The 24,870-nt window shown below is 44.7% G+C and overlaps 2 protein-coding genes across 2 annotated transcripts in view; one reads left to right on the forward strand and one right to left on the reverse strand.

The window, feature by feature from the left end:
* The window catches only part of LOC144105398 (uncharacterized), a 28,811-nt gene extending 22,583 nt beyond the window's left edge, over positions 1–6,228 (forward strand). The window contains exons 2-3 of the mRNA XM_077638518.1: positions 4,995–5,122; positions 5,756–6,228. Of these exons, the coding sequence (XP_077494644.1) occupies positions 5,060–5,122; positions 5,756–6,088 (396 nt within the window). The 5' untranslated portion in view covers positions 4,995–5,059 and the 3' untranslated portion in view covers positions 6,089–6,228. The remainder of the gene's footprint in view (positions 1–4,994; positions 5,123–5,755) is intronic.
* Positions 6,229–11,552: 5,324 nt separating this feature from the next.
* LOC144105196 (venom metalloproteinase antarease-like TtrivMP_A) overlaps positions 11,553–24,870 on the reverse strand; it is a 31,653-nt gene continuing 18,335 nt past the window's right edge. The window contains exons 3-6 of the mRNA XM_077638344.1: positions 20,157–20,206; positions 16,712–16,817; positions 14,435–14,575; positions 11,553–11,751 (exon numbers count right to left, since the gene is read on the reverse strand). Of these exons, the coding sequence (XP_077494470.1) occupies positions 11,553–11,751; positions 14,435–14,575; positions 16,712–16,817; positions 20,157–20,199 (489 nt within the window). The 5' untranslated portion in view covers positions 20,200–20,206. The remainder of the gene's footprint in view (positions 11,752–14,434; positions 14,576–16,711; positions 16,818–20,156; positions 20,207–24,870) is intronic.

The raw sequence follows: 24,870 nt of genomic DNA on the forward strand, positions 1-24,870 counted from the left end.
CCATCCATCCATCCATCCATCCATCCATCCATCCATCCATCCATCCATCCATCCATCCATCCATCCGTCCATGAGTAAGTACTCGCTTATATTTGAACCATGAAGGAAGGAAAACTGAGGAGAGGCCCTTTCCATAAAACAACATGGGAGAAAAATGTGGAGGAAGTCACGTGGTTTTTTCTCGCTCGGGAGGCCATCTTGTCCGGGCAGCTTGTTTACAAACCGGGCGGCAGCAGCCGGCCGCGGCGTACCATTTGAGGTGCGGCGTAGGCGTACTTTCGTTAACTGCTCGAGTTTATGTTTTTGGTGGTGCTCACAGGCTGACGTTGACGGCGTTCAACCATACCTTAGTGCAAAATTCTTGTTGCGTACCCGGATTTGAACGCTTTCGGCGACAACCATTCAACGTCTACTGCAGCGCTGCTCGGAGCCGTCGGGAGACCGCCGCTGTTCACTCGCGCTGTTCGTTCACCACTGATTCGGAACGGCGTGCACTGCAGAGCGGTCGTCGGCGTATTGTGCGAACGTTTCGTGTCTTGTGCGTGCCGTGCGCTATTCGCGTTCCCGTTTCGATCAGCAGTGAAACCTCGTTGCTAGTTATGCGTGTTCTTGCAACGCTCCAGCGATTGCAACTGGTGTTGGTTATAATAGAACTGGTATTTTTGTTTTTCGACGATTGCGCTTGTGTGAGCGGCGGGGTTCATGACATGGGCGGAGAGCGATATTGCAAAGGAAGCAGCTGCGCTCGCTTTGTTCTTAGTATATAGAAACTTTGTCGCATGCCTGTTTGAAGTGTCGTGCGAGCTATTTTCCTTTGGGACGTGCCGGGCTCATGTGTATTCGTTAATATCGAGATCAAGTCTGTATTTCTGGTCGCGCACTGTTTTTAGATCCGTTTCCTGTAGCAGGTTCAGCAATTGCTTTGTTGAGGTCATGAGAAAAAAGTGCGAAAAAGGCGGAGCATTTTCGCACTTCATGGCAGCGAAAATGATTCAATAATAATAATAATAACTGGTTTTGGAGGGAAAGGAAATGGCGCAGTATCTGTCTCATATATCGTTGGACACCTGAACCGCGCCGTAAGGGAAGGGATAAAGGGGGAGTGAAAGAAGAAATGAAGAAAGAGGTGCCATAGTGGAGGGCTTCGGAATAATTTCGACCACCTGGGGATCTTTAACGTGCACTGACATCGCACAGCACACGGGCGCCTTAGCGTTTTTCCTCCATAAAAACGCAGCCGCCGCGGTCGAGTTCGAACCCGGGAACTCCGGATCAGTAGTCGAGCGCCCTAACCACTGAGCCACCGCGGCGGGGTAAAATGTTTCAACTCCCCATATGGTTTCGTTTGCCACCCTTCGCGTATTAATAGTATGAACGTTCATGCTCCGAGCTACCACTGAGTAATGAAGATCGAACTGAATTTGGGCGCCTTTTCTCACATGTGTTTATTTTTCCCATGCCCTATGACAGTGTCATTTGTGGTAAAAAGTACTCATTGAAATGAGAATGCACATGTGCATTCAATTTCAATGATGCCTGTTGGTTATGCTGAAAAAATATAATTTGGTGTGTCCAATACATTGACTTTCATTTTCTGTATGGTGGATCACAAGTAAAGTGTGCTACTCTGCAGTAGCATTACAAGCCAAAATTTCTACAACTAGAGAAAATTTATGCGTACAGCTGCAACTGTGCACGTTAAACATGAAACACAGCATTGAAATAATGCACAGCACTGTGAAACCTATACTGAAGCCACTTCTAGAAGCAGTCTGAAACGCTACGGTCATGTATATTAATTATCATGCGCTAAACTAGATCTGTGGATGTAAAACCTGCCACGTAGCAATGCTAGAAGGGTGGATTTATGAATCATTCTTAAAGGGGGGAAGAAGGGGCTGTCTCATATGAAACATGTATTTCTTGGAATTTTTTTGTTGAGAAATAGGGGCTCGGCATGGTTTTCCTATGTAAAATGTCAGGTTTTTGAATGGGAATTACATCCCCCCCCCCCATAAATCCTTCCCTGCCGTGCTACTATAGCCACTGTCGGCACTCTCTGTTTCTGTCACCTCTATGAGTGGCTCTTGAAGTTGTGGATCAAGTGTCATTGTTGGGCGGTCATCATTATGAATATGTTATGATGCTAAGTTTTGCATTCAGGGTCAAGAACTCAGACTTCTTAGTATATTTGCCAATCCTCGCTGCTGCATGAGAAAGCTTTCCTGGCATGGCCAGCCACACGAAAACTTGTTATGAAGAAAAAATCAGTATTCAAGACCAAAAACAAAATTCTCCAGGATTCTTTTTGTACTCACTGCTGCAGCAGGAGACATTGTTGAAACAGTCAGCTTCCCAAGCATATGCAATATAGAGATTGCAATATTCATCAACAAGAGCAGCATTAAAAGGCAGGTTAACACTAAGCTGCGGTGTTACCGTGCATGGAAGCATTGTTCACGACTTAGCCAAAAGCATTGACATGCACACTCATTCAGCATAATACTGAGAGGGTTGTGCTACCCGCCAGAGAGCGTTATTGAAGTGTGGCCAGTATACAGACCACTCTTATGCGAGCACATCATGCAAACATCCTGACATCAAAAATCTTGCTCAGGGATCTCAGGCATGAAGCTCTGAATTCATTCCAGCAAATAAAGATTGTTTTAAAACCTTATGAGCACGTTTGACAGCTCTCCATTCGAAAATCATGATGCCCTCATGTACAAAGTGTTGCAGAGGGCCATTTAAATATAAGCCTCTTGCCAGCAAGCTGGACACGAAAAGCTTCCAAGGTAGTCATGTTCTAAAGCTTTTCAGGAAGCTTAAATTTAAAGGCAGTACTTTACACTGCATTAAAGTGGGATAGTTCTTTCAGAAGTATCATGAAATGCACAGCGCAATCCAAGGCACACAGCATAAAAAAAGAATGAAAGATGATACACGGCACAGAGTAATAAGTTTTATTTCAGTGGCACCATGTGTAACAGTTTATATAAAAAAAGAGAACAAGAAGCATGCTCTTCAAAGTATATATATGCAAGATTTGGTTTTGTTTTATTCTGCTATATTTTGGCAGCAGCTGTGTATTTATACACAATTTCACTGAACTAATTGTTTTGTCCTTCACCTTACCTGGTGAAATTAACCTTCTAGCCCTGCTATTAACACGTACGAGTCTAGGATGAACCGGATGTAAGTATACCACTATATTTCGCAAAGTGCAGCCTGGAAGGAACCCAGGGATGCATATCTCCGTCTTCGCAAAACGACGCAGGCAAAAGCGGCAAAAAAACACGGCGTACCATGGTGGGCCACCGTAATAAGTTCCTTCCCGCGCTTACCATAGCTGCGATAAGTGCCTTCGCCGAATGCTACTTGATTATGGCCATGCAAGGCCGGACTGTTTCGTTCGAACGAGAGAGCGGGGACGGCGCGGAGACGAGTCGGCAAAGAGCAATAACATGGAAGCAGCTGGATGTCTCGCACGAACGCTTCCGACGTCTCCCGTACATGAACAACGGCCAGAAGTCAAGCGGCACTCGCACTGGAGTCTCTCTAGTCTGGCTCCTTCGCGTGGTTTGAAACGCGCGCGAGGAGAAACGTAAACAAGAGTGCAAATAAAAATAAACAAAAGCGCACCCGGACAATATGGCGCCGAGTTCGTTACCGGCTTCAATAAATGTCACATAACGGCCTCTCCTTTTTCTTTCCTTCCTTCACGACTTGAACGTACTTGTACTTGAACATCACGGGATACAAGCTGTGTCCATAGAATACAGCGCGGGTTATTTTAATTGATGTTTTCAAGGAAAATAATTTAAAAATGAATGCTATAACTCTCTCATACCCTTGTTACACAGGCATAGTTAACCACGGTTATGCGTAACTACGGTTAGCGCGTACGAAACCAAGGTTACGCCGCTAAGCGCGGTTGCGGCGAACCGAGCTTGGCAACCTCAGCTCGCTAACCGAGAAGATGGCGGCGTCCGTGGACGGAGTGTGCGAGTCGGCAGCATCGGCGTCCGCGTGCGATAAACGCACGAGCTAGTCAGCTACAACTACGGAAAGCCTAATCAGGGTATGGGAAAGCAATTTGCACCACCTGCGAGGGACGACACGCAACGCGAAGGTGTACGCGGTGATTACGGCAGAATTGAACGCCGGACTGCCGTCAGGCGTGCAGCCCTTCACCGTGAAGCAAGTTCAGCTGAAGATGGATAACCTCAACAAAATGTACCGGTAAGTACAAGAGTATATATTGTGGCACATGTAACAAGTTTTGCTGATTGCTGTTTAATTTACGCTGTGCTAAACGATAACGGGAGCAAATTTTTTAAGCGGTCAAACTGCGACGTTTGCCCTGGGGCTAGCTCTTTTTTGTGCTGCATGAGGCTGAAATTTACCTCATTTTCCGCCTTCATCTTCTCTTTGACCTTGGTAAAGCTACTCATGGTGCAAGGCCGTGTTTAAAAATATTAAGAAAAGTAAACAATTACGCCAAACTGTCCCTGCCGGTTGCGCTGGGATAACGGTCTCGACGCAGGTTAACTAGCGCTGCATTGCATGCGGTCAAGCAATTAGAATGTGAAATGGTGGTTGAATGTCTCGAAACAACAAATGTACTATGACGGACGGTGCAGTGAAGGGCTCCAGATTAATTTAGACCACTTTGGGTTCTTCAGCGTGCACCGACATCGCACAGCGGGCGCATTCTCCGTTCTGCTTTCATCGAAACGCGGCCGCTCGGGCCGGGATCAAACCCGGGTACTCCGCTCATTAGCCGAGTGCCATAGCCACTGAACCAAGGCAATAAGAGGTAATGATAGGTGTTACTGCCAATGTGAACATTTAAGACATAGCATCGTGTTTTGCTTCCGTTTCTGCGTATTTCTTTGCCTTATGCTCAACAAGTATGCTTTCTCATTTTTGTTAACATAGCACCAATCGGCTGAGCAGGTTGCGTCTACAGTGATTTTTTTTTATTTCCTTAGGAAACTCAGGCGACAAGGTACGACGACCGGCTCAAAAGGTATAGAGTGGGACCACTATTGGAGCTATGCGTAAATTTTCGGGCACCCTGACGACCAACGACGACCACTTGGTTGAAGAAAGTGGCCAGGTATTCAGCATTTATGACCTAATTTGGAGTGTATTTTCCTGTCCTAATAAATAGTGCTGGGATATTTAGCACACAATGCAAGAATGTATGCATTGCTTGACTTTTTTCTTTACGGGGATGGCTCGAATACTACTAAATAAGAATGCTGCCACCAAATAGTTTGCGTGTGATATTGGACTGCACCTTTCATTGTTAATAACATAATGGCGGACATGTGATGGAATGGTTTGGTTTGGTTTATGGGTGTTTAACGTCCCAAAGTGACTCAGGCTACGAGGGATGGCGTAACTGAAGGACTCTGGAAATTTCAGCCACCTGGGGTTGATTAACCTGCACCGACATCGCACAGTACACACACCTCTAGAGTTTCGCCTACATCGAAATTCAGCCACCGCAGCTGGGATCAAGCCTGCGTCTTCAGGTCAGAAGCCGAGCGTCATAACCACTGAGCCACCACAGCGGCTATGATATGAAATGGGCACTAACATTGAGCACCAAGTGGCAGCCACCCTCGGTGCATTACATTGCTAGGCCATTGATATTTATCTTATTGAAAGTGCTTGCATGCGTCTACATAAGCAAATAAGGCATCCTGGTTGTATTGAGCCCTAATCCAAGGTTTTGAATGTGCAGGTTGAAGCAGCCACAGAATTCACCGAAGGTTCCCAGCCGCTGGCCAGTTGGGACGACACCGTTGCTGAGGCCAGCACAGATCGTGGGAATGTGGCAGGCGGAAGCAGCTGCACCAGCTTTCTTCCTTTAAATTGCAGCAGCTCAAACACCAGCAGCGTAAAAGAGGCAAGAGGCAATGTTGCAGTTGAAGACAACGCGGCCCCCAACGAAAGGAGAAAATCGCCTGGCACTTCCATCATGCAGCGGCTGCTGGATTTTCATAAGTTCGAGACTAGCACTGCTGAAAAAGCAACCAAAAATTCCAGAAAGCTCATGAAAAAAGCCTTGGAATAGCAGAAAGAATCGGATGAAATGCAAGCAGCTATGCGGCAACTCATGCAGCAGCACTTTGCTGCAAAACCAAATAAAGAGCAGTAATCGAATTACGCTTTCTTTTTAGCAACCGTAGAGAAGCATGCAAGTGTCAGTGATGAAAGCACCATTTCACCTTTAGGAGAAGGGCTTCGAGCAGAGAAGTTGCCATTTTGGAGCAGGCGCTGATGCAAGTTGGTTTACTGAAATCTTTAATTACGAAGAATGAGGTCGTGTAGCAATACACATAAACGAAAAAAGAAGGGAATGTAACAGTGCACTGACACACTAGTGGGACTTAAAGCGTTAATTTTCAGGTGAAAAGTTTTTATCAAATATAGCGACCAGAATCCCAAAGGGCTCAACATGTCAAAACGATTCAGGTTATGAGAGGCGCAGTAGTGGAGGGCTCCGGAATTTCAACTACCTGGGTTTGCTGCGCAAGAGCTCTTTCTCCTGAATTGGCGCGGTCTTGAAAAGCGGCCGAAAGGCTTGCTCAGCATTCATTTAGTGCGGCATTAAAGAGCATCTTTTTCGCTCGTCATGTTTAGTTTGCAGGCTCTCATCTTGGGAATTTTGGCTCCTACTGGTTTGGCTTCCTTGTCTGACCATGCTTTATAAGGCTTGTATGAACACTTCACAACCTTAACCAATTCCGACTCCAGTGCAAGTGCACATGCACTTTGAGCGTACCTCTCGGCAAGACCAAGTGGTGTACAAGCCATTTATACTTTCTGGGGAGATGTAGCCATGAACATGCAGTGTTTGGTGGGATTGGAGAAGCACTTCTACTACTGAATTTGTAGTTGCCACTGAAAATTGTGTTTAGCCTTCCAGGCTTTTTATACAGAAAGACATGTAAACAGTTAGAGTTACATTAATATTAGAAACGTTCAAACATTATACATGGAGAGAGGATGCAAATTGTAGCCACACACACACAAGCAACCCACAGCTGCTGATCCGTTCTTCATACACAACATGGGTCACTGCTGTGGCACAAAAGATGACGATAGCCGGTCTCAAACTTCCTTTATCCCAGAGTACACTGCACTTCCAAGTGGTTCGCGCATTCCGAGCGTCAAAGATGTGAAGTTTGAGAGCACAGCATAAAGAGCTCTGGGCACACCGAAGTGGGCAGAGAAAATCCTTGTCCTCATTTTAGTTGCCAGCAAGGAATGTGGCTAAAGCCTTTTGTACTTCTGCGCCATCTGGTTCAGAGCTGTTAGTTGTGCACTGTGGATGAAGCCTGCTTGCATCAGTGGTGTGTGCAGTGTCAATCCAGACTGTGTCACATTGATCACCGAGTTTTTGAAAATATTGCGCAGCACACAGCAGGCACGAATAATGCGTCTCACATTAACAATGTCGTTTTCCAGGCCTTTGTGTAAAATTCTGAATCGTGCTTTTAGGCGGCAAAATGCATTTTCCCCTACTCGTCTCGCACTAGACAAGTGACAGAGTTGCGAAGGAGAACCTGCAGCTCCTGGTAGTGGAAAAGGCTTCATCACATCCTTTTGAAGCGGGAACGCTTCGTCAGCGAGCAGTACAGTGCCAACTGCCACTCCATGGAACGTTTTTGTTTGAAGCTTGAACAAGTCACTTGACAAAATCTTCACTAGTTTAGACTTTTTAGAAACATCAGCAGCATGGTTTCTTGCAGGTGTGCCCACATTTACGAGCATGAACTTATAGGAGTGGTCTACCACCAGCAATAGTATTGTGCTATACAACCATTTATAGTTGGAACAGTCACACGCTTGCTCTTTGGGTGGGCACACTTCTAAATGGCAACCGACTCCCACACCTTGGGGGAACCCAGTGAGAGCTGTAAACTGTCTCATGTGTTTTGCTAGTTCGTGTCGTGTTGGGAAGCGCACAAAACGCGGCTCGAGGACACGAACAACAACTTGGCAGAACTCGCGGAAGATTAAGTTCACGGAGGAACGGCTGACGCCGAAGAGGTTGGCCGCTGTTCTATCTTCCGCTGATGACGCAAAGCGGTAGATCGCGATGGCTACCTTTTTTTCCAATGGGATGGCTTTACGCTTGTTGGGGTCAACGCGCCTCATACACTCGCAGACACTCACGACAAAACGGAAGGTGCTTCGAGTCACTCTAATGTTTCCTCTGAAGTATTCATCCGAAAGATGAATCTGGGTCGTCTCCCACTAGGACGGACCCTGCGTGTACGACCACAGGCGCCTATCACGCGAACACAGTTCGCGCAGCAATCACCATAAGGCATTTACACCGTCTTCACGCTCTTTTTCGCACGGCGTCCAACTCTTGAGCTTCACTGGAGGTTGCGCTCTCGATTTCGCCGCTGTTGCAGCAATACCTGTTGAGCCAAAAAATAAGCCCAGAATGCTGCACAGTCATCGATGCTTTCGACTTTAATCCCAAGCGCAGGCTTGCTCAGGGCCAACGCCGCTCATGCATCACTACCTCCGTCAGTAACTGCTACGTATACTCAAGGTGCACGGGAACCTTGGCGCACAGAATATCAGAAGCAATTAAAAACAACGCAGCAGACGCAGATTCAGCTGCTGCTACGACGCATCACTGGCAGTACGAGCAGAGCAATGTTAAAAGCCGTGTTTTGCGCGCCACCCATCTTCGCGCAATCCAGAAACAGCTCGTGTTACGAACTATTTCAGACGATACTTCTGCTACCCGAAACATATTTTTAAATAAAATTATGTTTCATGACAGATATCTTGTAATTTTGTAAATTACGTTCATATTTGCATACGGCAATTGATTCCGCATATAACGAGTCAGTTCGTCTTTTTCACCCAAGGGGGCGCTGCTTATTCTAACCGAGAACGCTGGCATGCTGTGTAACTACGGCGAACCGCGATTTCAGGTAACCGCCGTTAAGTTCGGTAACCGCGTTTACGTTAACCGCGGTTAACTCTGCCTGCAAAACAAGGGTATAAGTTCGAACCTTGTACCATTCTTGGTTACCAGGCAAGAAATATTCAGCATCGAAACAACTCTTTAGGACACCTATTATGGTTTGTGAGCGCCAACCAATAGCCATTATGAAAAGTGCCCTCGGGTTTTGAAAAAAAAAGACCATTATAAATTCCATTCTGATATTAAAACCAGCATTGATCTACAGGGTCTGCTTTAGAGGCTAAAAAAAAAGTGCATGGTGAGTTTGGTGCAATTTGGCACAATGCAACGAGAAATGATTCATAAAATAATGGCCTTACCAAATATTTACTAACTCTATAAAGAGCAGGAGCGTTGAATAATGGTCTCCACCTGCTGTTCTTTGAAAACGGCTTCTATGGACTGAAACACAATAATAACTTTAATGTAAATTCTCTTTACACAGTGTTATAGGGCCAGATGGTGAGCCTGTTCAGCAGGATGTCTCTTTTTTCCAGGATGCTATCAACCACCCGAGAGTTCGAGTAATCACTCATGCTCATAAGATATGGCTCATATGTCAAAGAGTCGGATGCACTCTAAGTTATTTCCAGGACTAAAGTGTTGTTTTTGTAGCGCAAATTGTCCGAAAGTGTGGTTCGAGAGGCTACATGCCTCATGCTGCTTGCACTAGTGCGACTTGACGCCTGTGAGAGTGACCCAACAATCTGTCATACTTTTTTTTCGTTTGTGCTCGACAGAACGCATTGGACCGCTTCAACCTTCAGCGCGTGCGCTTTGCCTCTGCATCTCTCCAGAATAAAAGTATGCTGGAAATTTTTGTTCAAAACTATGTATTCAGGCAGGCTACATCATTTCTTTATATTAAATGTCTGTACAGCTGAATGATTGCCTGCATTAATCGCCAGGCTTTTCTCGCCACAAGCCAGCAACCAAGACAATATCTACGCCATGTTGCATTAAACTCCTGGCATACCGGTTTTATTTAGTATTAGTTTCATAATCTTTAATGTTCACTTCCTGACCTATTTCTGACATGTTCATAACGGCAAGGCAGGAAAGGTGACGGTGGCGTCGCAGCACCTTCTGCACACATCGGGACGCAGCGAGAGAGAGGGGGCTCCTGATGAATCGGGCGCGTGAAAGAGGCCAGCTTATCCTTGATTATATAGCACGCAAACTGGAGGCGTCCGGAGGAGGTGAGAAACTGGCGGCAGACAATGAAATCGCGCCATGGAGCTCTTAGCGGATTATGGAGCGAATGAGAGTGCAAAAGTTTGCATCAGTAGAGGGTCGAGAACACCACGTTTCTTGAAGCCGGTTCGGCAGCAGGTCGTCAAGACGCTGGCAGGTCATCCGAATGTCCTGTATCGGGGAAGGGTTCTGGGCATCTAGAGCAGTGAAGGCGAACGACCCGATGCATTTCAGGACGTGGCGAACGCGGTCGGCTTCAGACATGGCCTTGTTCACACGGCGGCAAAAGAGCAAGTACATCCTCAATGTAGGATGTTTAGGACACTCCTTGGAGCTGAACGCGATTGTCATTTTTTTTGTAGACGGCAGTGCCAGCGCCGACGGTCCCAAAGATCTGGCGATTGTGCGACGGGTAGTGGGACCAGTCAGAAATAGCGTCTTCATGCTTAGGAAACCATGTCTTGGCCACATCAGACAAATAAAAGGAGACATTTATGAGCTTCATCGAAGCGTACCAGCGTATTGAGTGGGTCCCACGGGATCTGCTGACCTCTCAAATCCAGACAAATTTAGCAACCCGTCTTGCGAATCCAGACTCATCGTTGCCTCGGCTCCTTCATTTGGACAATTTTACCCTCTTTTCATCAAGAAAGGAACTCCTCCGGCGCCGCACACATGCTCTCATCCCTCCGTGTGCGGTAACCCTCCCCCGCGGTCTTACCCGTGCAGAGGAGGTTGCGCTTAGGAGGATCCGGGTCGGGGTTGCCCTCACACCTGCCGTCACTCGGAAGTGGCCTCAGTACCGAGATTTTTTCCTCAGGCAAGGTGTCCGAAATCTAAACACGAGGACTTTGAAGCCGACATTCATCACTTACTGTGGGACTGCACAGCTGGGGGTGGTGGTGGTAGTGGCTTTTTATTAAAATAATAATAAAAAGGAAGGAAATTATTTTGGCTATCCCCGGCATCTGCCATCGATACTGAAGCACCTGAGCTGGGGCAGCGGAAATAAAGGATAGCTCTCAAATCTACAAGGATCCGGCGTCTGAAGGTAGCGGGTCTTTCACCAAGCAACCCTGCTTCATACATTGCCTTGACGCAGGGACCATACCATCGTTCTCTTCTGGACTTCATCAAATCAACTAGCCATTTTCCATTCATTTAATCACTACCACATCTTTCATCACACCTTCACCCATCATTGATTATCTGGGGCAATAAATTTCGCTTAAAGAAAGCGTCCCAGGGATTGAAAGCGCTTATGCGGTCGTAGTGCTGAAGCCAGTCTTCAAAGTCGCTGCCACGAAGGCCCGCGAAAACGGGGGGTGCTGCGCTGGTGGGTGTTGACCGTTTAAGTGGGCTGGACCGGCGGCTGTGGTGTAGGGGTTCCAGTGGGTCCCAGGCTGCCGGCAGAAGGACCAGGGCCGAGAGGAAGCATGCCGGTAGTGGCCGGGGGAAGCATGGTGGAGTTTTGGGAGCGACTTGGGTCGACGTGCTCCATTGGGGCAGGTGGGTCAACCAGACGGCGACCGAAACGAAGCTCCAGCGTTCTACAGAGAGACATAGGGGACCAACAGCCATCTTCCCCAAATGTGAGCTTGGGAATGCCGGATCAGGCATTCCCAATCCTGATCCGGCGTTTAATTTTTTCATTGGTGAATTTTTGCCATTTAGAAATGCCTGCGATGAAAAAGATTGCGCAGTTGTAGAATTGAATATCGAAAGTGTGCTTACCTCTCCTGAAAGATGGTAAGGAAATTTAGACTCCGGATACGAAGGAATGAAGCCGAAATAATTGCCTCGGCGATGCATGCTGCTTTTCTTATGGGAGGCTGAGCCGTGCACAAAAACTTCTCCTTAACAATGCATATGACAGGGAGTACTAGTTATTAATTTAGAAACACTGGCAAATAGTAGTACATGAAGAATTGTTTATGGTTTACGGGAGTTTAACGTCCCGAAGCGACTCAGGCTGTGAGGAATTCCGTAATGAAGGGCTACGGAAATTTCGGCAACCCGCCGTTTTTTAACGTGCACTGCCATTGCAGAGTACACGGGCGTCTCGAATTTCGCCTCCATCGAAATTAGACAGCCGCGACCGGGATCGAACCCGCGTCGTTCGGGTCAGCAGCCGACCGCCATAACCTATAAGCCACCGCGGCGGCTACAGTACATGAAGAAAACAGAATAAATAATCTTTGAGAAATTGCACTGCTGAGAACAACTAATGAAATTTCATTCTACAGTAGTTTGCATTGAACTTTCTGAACTCTGCGAGGCTAGTCAGGAAGGCCTGTTTCTTGACCGGATGATGTCATCAAGCAGGAGGCGTTCCGAGACCTGCGTGGAATGAGGAAGAGGTGCCTTAGTAATATCCAGCCAGGCGGGTGGCCGGCTAAATCTGAGGTGAATTTGAAAGCGTTCTTTGGCCTTGTTCCTGCCCTTGCCCCGGTATGTGCCGCGGCTGTGTTTCGCAGTCCTCAGCTGTTATGTCATATTTTGCCTGTGTTACTATATGCGCAGTCATTCCCCACCCCTATGAAACAGGAACGTGCTCGCTGCTGCAACTTCATAGCAAGGGTGCGCAGCCCCTGAAAAGCCTTTACTTTGACTTTGAAGGCTGCAGCCTTTACTGGCGCATACTCGCGGTGTCCGTCCGTTCATGATACTCTTCAACTCGATAAGAAAAAAATCTTTGTGCACGATGGGATTCGAACCGCCATCCTCCCGTTCCACAGTTGTGCGTGCTAACGACTACGCTACTTCCTGCCAACGCATATGTAGTTCTCCTTGTCTAAGACACTGGAGAGTGTTTGCAGAAAGGAGTCGAATCACATTGATGCCTTTCAAATACCTTCAGTGTCTCCAGCATTTAAGATGCACAAACAATTGTGTAGTTAACATCTTTACCGCACATCAGTGACACAAGCAGCAACACCGCGCTAAAGGCTTTCGCCTCACCGCACTTCAGGTCAAGAAAGTGCCCCCTGAATTTTTTTGTCTTTGCCTCTCTTCAACAAATTATTTCTGTCGAAAAAAATGATCAATAATGAAGTTTTATGTTCATTCCGTTGCTACCGTAACCAGTGGTTACCTCCACAATACTAAGTACAACGCCCGCCAACTTGGACGAGAAAAAAGTAAAACCTAACGCTTAGGTTAATACCAAGCGCGAAAATGGCTGGGAAGTATAAATGAAGCAAACAGTAGGCTTTATAAATCGTGAAGATGGCTTCTATCAAAGAAGTGTTATTGCGTTGTTGCGTCGCGTTAAGCAAGCTGGGTAATATTTGAGGTTTAACAGCCCACTGCCATTGCGAGCTTGGAAGGTTGACGGGGATCAAAGGTCTAGGCAGCGCGAGTGTTTGGTTATTTGTGTATTAAGACTGCGACAACAATGGAACATAATTCGGCAGGAGTGGTTAACACAATGCATAATTATTCAGGCGCTGAAATTAACTAGCACGTAATGCATAGGAAAAATAATTTATTTGCTGGAAAATATACAAACTTCAAGAGGATATAAATGAAGCAGGAAACTGAACACATAGAAAAGGCGAAGACAAGAAACGCTGAATAGCTTATAAAAATCAAATATCTCTGCGGCCAGAAATGTTAATCAATTGCTCATTAGGATGCATAAGATGCGAAGAACCTTTAAAAAATCATTGCGGAATACAGCTGTATTATGTCGCTAATGCGAAAGAAAATGCTGCAGTTGCTCTTTTAGATAGCAAGGAGAAAAAAAAGTTAGTACAGCGTCTGTAGGAGCCAAACTCAAATATTGTGTTAAGTGACGGCTCTCTCCTGCACCACTTTTGAAGACGTTCGTATTTAGTTGCCACAGCCCAAGACTGAGGCGGTTGAGCATTTTTCACATCAATTTAAAACGGCGGACGTGGAAAGAACTGTTATACTGCAGTTGCACTTAGAACGTAGCTCGGAGGCGGCAAGAAGCTGCAGAGCGGGGACCCTCTGGCGTACTGCTAAGTGCTCCGAGACAGCCAGAATTGAGGGCCTTGCTGTGACCTGAGCAGGTAGAAGAATTGGAGTGTTGGTTAGAGTATCTATGATGCAATTTTTAGATGCTTCAGCTGACGTGCGCTGCACAACCTAAAAAATAAAAACTTCGTTTCTAAAGAATTGCCATGAGCACCTTAGAACTTAGAACCTTAGAACATGTGGCAAGGATGGACGAGAGTTGCGGACATTGGCCAAAACAAGTAAACTTACGCTAAGAACTTCCCAACAATTCCTTTAGTGCACTCTGAGAAGGTAGCTGGCAGCGCATCCTGACGGTAGCGGCTCATCAGGTGTCCTCCACTCTCTGGACAACGCTTGGAATCGCCATAGCCGTCATGAGGGGAACCCAGTCTGCAGAAATGTATTTCTCGTGTATGTAAACAAAACGTTCGCAGTCGGTTAGAACTAAGAACTAGACAAGAAGGACATTACTTTGCGTTTGCTGCTTTAGTTCAGTGTTTTCCGGTTACATATAACAATCGTTGTCAACTTGCTTATATCGATGACCTCCGCAGGGTACGAGTTAGTAACGCGGTGAACATGACTTGTTCGCTGCCTAAGAACGACTGCATTTTATTCAAAATCAGAATCAGCTTATTGGTATAGAAAATAAATTATAACGAATTCTAAGAAATTATAATTATAATGTTACATTACTTTATATTGCCATAAAAATTATGTTATATTGCACCTCAATTTTAATGTTATAGTATTAATGATGTCAGCACTATAAAAGAGGGCTTAAGCGCGGATTCAAGGTATGTAAAGCATCTGAGATTGCCCGGAAACAATCTGGCTATTGCCATAGTTGTTTAGAGACATGCAATTCCTGTTTATGTCGCCAAGGTTAATCTGGTTACCGTCTGTGCATTAGTGAGAACCTTTATGACGAAAAGGAAGCGGCAGTATTTTTGGCATGGAAATATATTATTGAGAGGTGTTTCAATTTTTCCTCTCGTGTCGCTTACAAACGGGCACATGTGCAGTGAATTTTTTGGGCTTGCGATCTGCAATGTTCAGCGCATATAATGAGTACTTTCAGTTACCATTATCATTAGAAACGTTAAGGATGACTCTTGATTTCAATTAAATAAAGTGGGTCTAAAGTATTTAGTGTTTTTGCCAAAGTGCCATGCGGCCCCCGGAGCAGAAAAAATTTTTCAGCTACGAAGTTTTTAAGAAAACCATAGCTTTCTTCTGTAGCCGTATGGCAGTGCTTTGGTGGACGCTAATTACTAATTGCTCCCGTGTTACAAGTGCAGGCCACCTTGCAGAATGCACTTAAAATTAAACTATCACCTGTTCTCTCTTCTGTCGATCATTCGGACTCGCCCTAGCTTCCGCTGGACGCCCTGGAGGTTTAATCGGTAGAACGAATGCCCCGGATAGGTAGTGGTCTAGAGTTCGACACCCGGACCAGGGCGAAAATATAACTGGTTTCCTTTGTAGACCTATGGCAGCGCTTGGCCGCGTTCTAAGGAGCAATTACTTCTTTACTGCCTCGCCGCGTAGCTCAGTGGCTATGGCGCTCGGCTGCTGACCCGAAAGACGCGGGTTCACTCCCGGCCCCCGCGGTCAAATTTCGATGGAGGCGAAATTGTAGAGGCCTGCGTACTTTGCGATGTCAGTGCACGTTAAAGAACCCCAGGTGGTCGAAATTTCCGGAAGCCCTTCGCTACGGCTTCTATCATAGTCTGAGTCGCTTTGGGACGTTGAAACCCATTAAACCATAAACCACAAACTACTTTACTAGTCTTGTCATTAGAAATGTAGTGAACATCTGATTATTTCGTACAACCTGATGTGTGTATTACGCTTTTTACGTATGTACTTATGTTCAAATTATGTATTATTGAAAATTAAGTACATCTTTGTGAATCTATTACATGCGTATTTCTTGATTACGTATTATTTTGCACTAGGCGAGCCTAGAACGTATAGTTTTCATCATACAATTGTATTCATTAAGTGTATTCATTGTTTATATTTTGTAGTCTGTATTTTTGTTCTTCTTTTTAGTGATATCTTTCTTACGTGTATTTCCATGACATGATATGGCAATCCCACTGATATGTGACGGTTTTCCGGGCCCAGTCAAGCTGCAAAACCAGCCTTTTGCCTCGAAATCCTTCTAGTTGTTCTAGAGAAATAAATTCGATTCAATCTCTGATGCGAATAAAAATTTCGAGACACAAATTACATTACGTGCTGGCAATACGATATCATTTGCAGCTGCTGATGTCTTTTCCGAAAATGGCGTCACCTCCAGTGTGGCTCCATCCTTTCTATCCAGCCAGCCGGAAACATCCGGCGTTGTGACGTCACTTTCTTCCATCCAATGTGAATTTCCACCAGCCAGTCAGCGAATTTTACGTCCAAAGACAAATTTTTGGCGATGAGGATTCTACTGCTATCCCATTAAAGGAAAGTTCAGGCGCTTGAGTGCAACCATTGCATATATGCTTGTAATGAAGCGCAGACCCTTACAAATGTCCGAATTCATGGGCTGCTGTGTTGACTCCAGAGTATCGGCCATCGTCCTTCACAATGGCGACCTTCTGCAGAGTGCACATTCCACCTTGCAGGGCAGCTCCTGTTCAAAGGTATTACAAGAAAATATTACTGAACTGATTGATCCAGAACCAATGAGCATGAATTCAGGGATTAAACATGTATGTCCTTTTTCGGCAGAATGTCATTTTGTAGGCTACCACTAGATGCAAGGTTATTTGGTCTTTCTAAGCGCTGTTTTTTCTGGCTCCTGAACAGCGCAAGCAACTTTCGCATTACACCTACGGTTTCCATAAGCCTCTTGTGCCTTCAGCTACAATCCCTGGACCTTGAACTGCAGCTCCGACTTTCACCCGGCCTACCACGACGCCAAGCAACTTTGCTCTGTCGCCTGTGGCTTGGTGTCACGTTCGATGTCTACTACACTATTTTCTGTTACGGCTGTTAGCCCTGCACACACTATCTGCAGGAGCGTTTGGAGCATAGTACACATTCTCTGTGTATGCTCTGCAGAAACTGCGAAAACGCAGTCTCCATGCCGTGTGCTGGACCGTCTTCACCCACACCCGCTGACGAAGATGATTCTTGGACATTGGCTGCGGAGATAATCGGCGGTGAAGGACTGCCAGGCACTGCTCCGTGTCTGGAGAACGTCGCGCCGACATGATAGGCTGTGACTTTGCTGCAAGTTTTTGTTTAGTGTCTTCATTTTTCTTTAGCTTCCTTTTCTTCTAAATCTTTATGTAAATCCTCTCATCCGTTCCCCCAATGCAGGGTAGCAAACCGGTTTCTACTCCCGGTGGTTGGTTTTGGTGCTGCGTCTTCGGGTTAATTTCTCCGCCTTTCTTTCCCTTCCTTCTCCCTGTACCTTCATTAGCATACGCAGCAGAAATATTGCCGACAGATCTACATTGTCTGCTCAGGGAAACATTTGAGTGAAAACAATTGCTTTCACAGCCTTTCCTTACCACAACTACACTCAAGCTTCTAACGTGGGCAAGAACAGTTCAGGTGCATTGTGTAGACTCAATCTTATGAAAAAAATTCGATTATCCTGGCGATCAGTGCCGCCGACGCGACCTTACGCCATAACCGGATTTAGCCGTCCTGAAATAGTGCTTGGCCAGCACTTCCCGTAAAAACACACCTAAGAATAAAATGCTTCATTTTATTCGCGCATCTTGGCGAAGTGCAGGATGTGGAGATGCCCGACAAGGTGAAATGTAGTGACCAGAGTAAGATGAGGTCTCGAGATAGCTTAGGTTCCAACAGGTAACGAAATACAGTGGGAAGGGAGATGCATTTTGCCGAGAGTAAGATGAAAAGAAGATGCCTTTTAGGTCTTGCTGGAGGACAGACCTTTTTTTTACCGAGGATGATTACCTTCTTAGTTAGGACGATAAATACTTTCAAAAACATCTTCAAGGAGTGCGCAATAGAAGTAGCCTGTAGAATAGCTAGACAGGATACTGGAGAGCTGACACAGGAAACAAAGAAACGCCTAATTGTTTAACGCTTAACACCATAGTTAGGATAGAGCTGGCACAACTCTCAAAGCTGACCAATAAGCGCAAGGTAAACGCGCGCGTTAATGACACCCTAGTCGAAATCCAGAGGAAGAAATTGGCTTGGGCAGGGCATGTAATGCAAAAGCAAGATAACCACCGGTCGTTAAGGGTAACGGAGTGTATTCCATGAAAAGGCAAGCGTAGCAGCGGCAGAAAATGTAGTGGGCGGATGAATTTAAGAAGTTTGCGGGCATACGGTGGGCGCAGCTGGCAAAGGACAAAATTAATTGGAGAGACAAGGGGGAGGCCTTTGCTCTCCAGTGGGCGTACTAAGGCTGATAATGATGATGATGATGATGATGATGATAGCTAAGATGAATAAGAACAGGATCGAGCCGGCTCTAAAAAACGGAGGCAGCCTAAAAGCGGCCAAGAAGAAATAAGGCATTGACAAAAATCACATGTACGCCCTTAGAGACAAGGAGAGCAATGCCGTTACCAGTATGATTAAGATGGTTAAAATAGCCTTGCAAATGTACCTAGATCTCTACAAGAGCCGAAATACTCAGGATGTTAATGATAAAGTCAGGGGCGTAGGAGAATTGGAGATCCCGTCGGTAACGAAAGAGGAAGTATAGAAAGCTTTACATGGAATGCGAAGGGTAAAAACGTCTCGTGAGGATAAGGTAACTGCAGTTTTGTTAAAGGACGGTGGGTGTATTGTGGTAGAAAAATAATCCTACCTATAAACGCAGTACCTCATGACCTCGAGAGTACCGGGATCTCAGAGGAACGCTAACACCCAGCGTGACGAGGGTGTAGAGTAGGCTCATGTGAATGTACTGAAAAACATCTATTGAGGTTGCACAAGGACTAAAGTCATTTACAGCTAAAGTGGTAAAATGCCACTTTGGAATGATGTCAGAAGAGAAGACATGATCTGTACCGGGCTATTCACCACGTGTTGAAATCAGGTAATCTGAGAACAGCGTTGGGAACAGTTTCGAGATAGAGGCTAATAGAGAATGCCTAAAAAATCTCCGATTTTCAGGTGATATTGTTCTGATAAGCGAGTCATTGGCCGAAGTGCAAAACACTGCCGATGACCTAGACCAAAAGAGCTGCACAGGGGGTCTGAAAAAAACTATTAAGAAGCCTAAACTAATGTTCAACAGTCTGGAAGGGGACAAGTGTTCATGATAGGTGGCGAAACGTTGGAAGTGGCAGGGAAATACATCTTACTTACGGTAGGCGGCGACAACGAATGCATACTGCGAGAGAGAAATAACGAGAAGAATAAGAACTGTGTGGAGCTCATCCTGCAATCACTCTCAGACGATCAATTGCAGTGTCCTTCACGAAGAAAGTATATCACAGCTCTATCTTACCTATACCCGCCTACGGGGCAGAAACGTGGCGTTTAACGAAAACGGTTCAACTTAAAGTACAACGAAGCCAGCTATGGAATGAGAAATGGTGGGTGCAACGTTAAGAGACAGGAAACGAGCAGAATGGTTTAAGGAATAAATGGAAGGTAACGACCTCCTAGTCGAATGAGAAGGAAAGGTCATGGGCCGGGGCATGTAATGCGGAAGCAAGATATGCAGTGGCCGCTAAGGGTAACAGGCTCTATTCCAAGAGAAGGCGAGAATAGAAGGAGGTGGCAGAAACTGAGATGGCCAGATAAGATTATGGAGTTTGCAAGGATAAGATGGCCACAGCTTGCCCAGGACAGTGTTAATTGGAGAAATACAAGAGGGTCCCTTGTCCTGCAGTAGACGCAGTTTGGCTGATGATGAAAACGGCGTAGACTGCGCTGCCGTGAACATCTCAGTCAAAACTACAAGGTTTTATACAGCCCGTAGCGGTCAGGAAGGAAGGAAACTGTTCTTTTCTACATGATGCAATCTTACCACGTTTTGCTCCTCCGTTTCCTTCTGAAGCTGTTTTAACCATGCTTCTTCTGAAAAGGATGCAAACGTCAAAGCTTGCTTAGTGCGGGTGCTAAAGAATAATGCACAACGGTATCCAGATATTTTCTCCCGCTACGAACGTTTTCAATTTCCCCGGGATTGTTTTGCAGCATATTCCCCCCGCGATAGTTTATGAACTGAATTTAACTGGTTTTGTCATTAGTTGTGCGTTGAAATGCGCTGATACCGCTAAGTACGGTGCGACAGGTAGTTTTTAGCAGGCTTTCAACCGCAAGATTTTGCTGACTACCGCCTAATGCGGTGGAAAACCTTAAATGAAAGCCTTTCTAAAAAGGAAATCTTTCTCACTGAAAAATTGCACTGAATGTTCATACGCAATGTAAGAGAGAATTCATCAAGGGAATACTACACATTCGCTCTCTGCGATATGAATTCATATTGCGTATTTCACACCGTGAATATGATTCGCCGACCTCCAAGGCAACATGCTGAGCGACTTAGGTTTTGAACAAGTTTTCTGAGGGTATACAAAACGTGTGTCACGTAAAATCAAGAAAACAAAGTTGCCTGAAAAACCTGTTTCTTTGATGTGCTTCTGCCGGCATCCATTTTTTGCTCAGCGCACAGTTAAGTAAACCTGCCCGAATCTGTATTCTCTTATGATGCCGATTGTAAACATTTCGGCCGCAGATAACAGAATCATAGTGGTCGCCTACGTAGATCAAACTTAAAACTACAGGCGGTTTCTCTCCAGCTAAGCGTGTTTCTTTAACGGCGGGAGCTGTTACTGAAACCCCACCCCAGGTGGCATATTAACTGAAGCCTGTCGCTGTCCTTGTCGTAGGAGTCCGCAAGACGAGGCTAGTCAAGCCATGAGAGAAAAGAAAGAGGGAGAGACGAAAGAAGAAGAAGAGGAATGATAAGCTCGTTTTAGTTTCTGCGCCGGTACGAGCGGACAACAGAGAAAGAAGAGAGAAGAATAACACTGGAAGAAGAGAATCTGAAAACTATGCGTAAGCGAAGCCAAGATAGGTAGGAGATGAGCGAAAAAAGTAAAGAGTGGAAGAAGAGAGAGAAAATGTAAAGACACCGTCGTGGGGAAAAAACTGAAAGAAAACAAACTTAAGAGAAGTAAGAAGAAGAGAAAGATAATTAGATAAGTAGGAAAAGAGAAACGCGAAGAAGAATGAGCGATGAGGATGAAGGAAAAGAGGGGAGATGTAAAGAAGAGAACAAAAGGGAAAAAGGGGGAAAGAAACTGAACCTACTTCCACATTACGGAACGCCGAAGCATTGCTAAATCGAAATTTTTCTGACCATAAAATGTTTAATTTTAACACACAACAGTACATAAAACAGCGTTTGTTTACCCGCCGCGGTTCATGAGTGCTTAGGGCAATCGGCTACTGAGCCGAAGTACCCGGGTTCGAACCCGATCATGGCGGCAGCGTTTGAATGAAAGTTGAATGAAAAAAGGCGCCCCTGTGCTGCGCGATTTCAGTGCAAGTAAAGATCACCAGGTAGTCGAAATTAATTCGGAGCCCACCACTACGGCACCGCTTAATCTTTTTCTTCTTACACTCGCACATTTCTCCCTTCCCTTACGGCGCGGTTCCGGTGTCCACCGAGATATGTGAGACAATTAGTGCGGCACTTCATTTCCTCAAAAACCAATTTTCACAATCAAATTTCTCAAACAGACAGAAGCAGCTACCAAGGCCAAATTCAAACTGTTCAGCATAGATAGATGTATTTAAGTACTCGTTTTCCCCCAGAACAATAGGGGAGTTGAACCCGCTACCACACGAAATACTGATATTAGACACAGCAAATAAACTTGAAACCAAGCTGACCAAACTTTATGCATTGGCTCGGAACGCGTAGCTACCGCCCTAAAGATGATAATTCGTTGAATTAAAAACTTAAGTTCCTGGATGTAGCACATGCTGCATCTAGCGGCTGTGGCAAAATTAAAGACGCCCTAATCTATTTTGTTTGTCACGTCTTCTTGCTTTGGATTGTACTTTTTTGTATCATTCACATGTTTGGCCTCTTCTTGGCTGCAGCAGCACTGATAGCCTGTATATCGTGCCTCGTAACCCCAGCTGTGAAGGCCTCCGGCCTACAGGATTGATAAATAAAAAAATAAAGTATGGAAGGACACAACGGATTTTGCCCAATGTTTTCCCTAGATTACCCATTTTTTTACCGTCGCTTTAATAGCCGGTGTCACAAATTTTCTGTATTGTCGACCTGGCCTCGCCTACCGAGTGAAGAAAATAATATCTATGACCGTGAACAGAAACTACCACGAGAGAAAACTCAGCCCTCAGCTAATGTCGAGATATCTTTGAAGTTCTCTGATAGAAACAGCTCACAAAGTAGGAGGGCTAAGGTGATTATATGCTGCTGATGATGTAAATGATAAATGATAATGATAAAGGCAGTTGGTCAACAATGAGTGTTAATAATAATAATAATCTTTATTTCTCTCTTTCCACAGAATACAGAATGAGAGCGGACGTAAGGGTAAAAGCCGCATGCAGCGGCTTGAAAAAAGACCCATTACGCCCCACATGACAGTACGACGAGGAAACAGCTTAGTCATGACAAATGCAGAGAAATACTGGAAACATTGGAATGAATTTTGTGAACGTACAAGGGCAAAAATACAGTAGGGATAAGTAAGAAAATATACGCACAAAATTGACAACAGACAAAATTGACAATTGACAAAAATTGATCAAATTGGCACCATACATTAATGCAGGAGCGGCAAAACACTAATTAACTTATTTTTTGATATTTCTTCCAGTGAGATGTTATTACGTTCAAGTGTGTTAAGGTAACAGGGAAGATTATAGGCGCTTGATTGAAATCTGTACACAGTCCGACAAAACGGTGTAGACCAGGCGGTGCAACGGCGTACATTGTACATGGGCACATGGCTTTGAAGGTTGAATAGTATCAACATATCTGCGTTGTTTGTTCTAATAGCATTCTTGTACATAAAAATTAATTTGAAGGCATAAAGATTAGGCACTTGAATGATGTTAAACTCGGAATAATAGCTTTCTGTTTGGGCATACCATGGTATGTTAGCAATTAATCTTATCGCACGTTTCTGAGTAACAATAATCTTGGATAAATTATGCTTCGTACTTGTGCCCCAGACAGTGTGGCAATAGCTAAGTATTGGAACTAAGAAAGCGTTGTAGATTAATAGTTTAATTCTTGTTGATACCACATACCGTTGACGACATAGCACCCCATTCACTTTGTTTATTTTTGATCGTATGTTATTAATTTGGACATCCCAATCAAGCGATTCCGAGAAAGTTACTCCCAGAGATTTGATAGTAAGCACAATTTCAATATAGTTGTTCCCATACCTAAGCATAATATCTTTTACAACTTTGTTTTTCGCTCGAAATTATATGCCTTTAGTTTTACTTGAGTTCACCTTTAGTTAATTTTCCTGCGACCACTGACACATGTATTGCAAAAACTCATTATATCTAGAGGATAAGTCATCTTCTCTACTACCCGTAATGAGCAAAGTAAGGTCATCAGCGTAGGCAGTAAGGTTCCCCGGTAGCTTAGTGTAAAATATATCATTTAAGTAAACTAAAAACAACAAAGGGCCTAAGATGCTGCCTTGCGGCACGCCCGATTTTATGTATTGGTCATCAGACAGAACATCATTGTGTGCTACAATTTGTTTACGATGTTGAAGGTATGACCGTATCAAAGAATTAGGAATCCCTCTTATACCATAGTGGTTTAGTTTATTTACTAACAAGTCATGATTGATTAAATCAAAGGCTTTGGAAAAGTCAATATAAATTCCGAGGACAAGGAGCTTGTCTTGAAATGCATTTATGATGAGTTCGTTTTGCTTGAGCAGTGCCAACTCAGTGGACCTTTTTGGTCTAACACCGAACTGATCATTATATAAAACGGAATGCTTATCTAAAAAATTAGTTATTCTCTTGTGAATAATTTTTTCTATGCCTTTAGAAATTACCGGTAGAATAGAATTTGGCCTATAATTTGACAATTCAGAGGTATCGCCTCCTTTGTGTATCACGATAACTTTTGCAATCTGCATCTGCTTAGGAAATACTCCACTATTGAGACAAAGGTTTAATATGTATGTTAATATTGGGGCTAACAAATCAATTACATACTTTAGAGGTTTTATTTGAAAACCGTTAATATCTAAAGCCCTACTGTTTTTAAGATTTCTGAATACAGAAATTATTTCATTTTCGGTTGTAGGGGACATAAACATCGACATCGAGACTCCTCGGGCTTGGTGAATTGACGTGTTTGTTGAATAAATAGGAGAACTTGCTGTATTTGTGATATTCACAAAGAAATCATTAAAAGCATTTGAGAGATCCTGGCCTGTCAGCACAGCACCATCGTGCATAATGCAGTTTGGACCACTGCTGTAGCGACGTCCAAGCAGTTTACCTAGTTGATGCCATCGATGCTGAGGGTTTGTGCTAGAATTATCTGAGAATGAATAGCTGAAGTATTCGTACTTGGCTTGACGTAGTTCTTTGTTCAAGTTATTGCGATATTTCTTATATTGAGACAATTTCACGGGTTCCTTGGATTTAATGAATTGCGCGTACAGTTTCGTTCTTCTTTCTATTTTTTTCAATAAGGCATTTGTAATCCATGG

Source organism: Amblyomma americanum, chromosome 9 (assembly GCF_052857255.1).
Source record: "Amblyomma americanum isolate KBUSLIRL-KWMA chromosome 9, ASM5285725v1, whole genome shotgun sequence".
Taxonomy (NCBI): domain Eukaryota; kingdom Metazoa; phylum Arthropoda; class Arachnida; order Ixodida; family Ixodidae; genus Amblyomma; species Amblyomma americanum.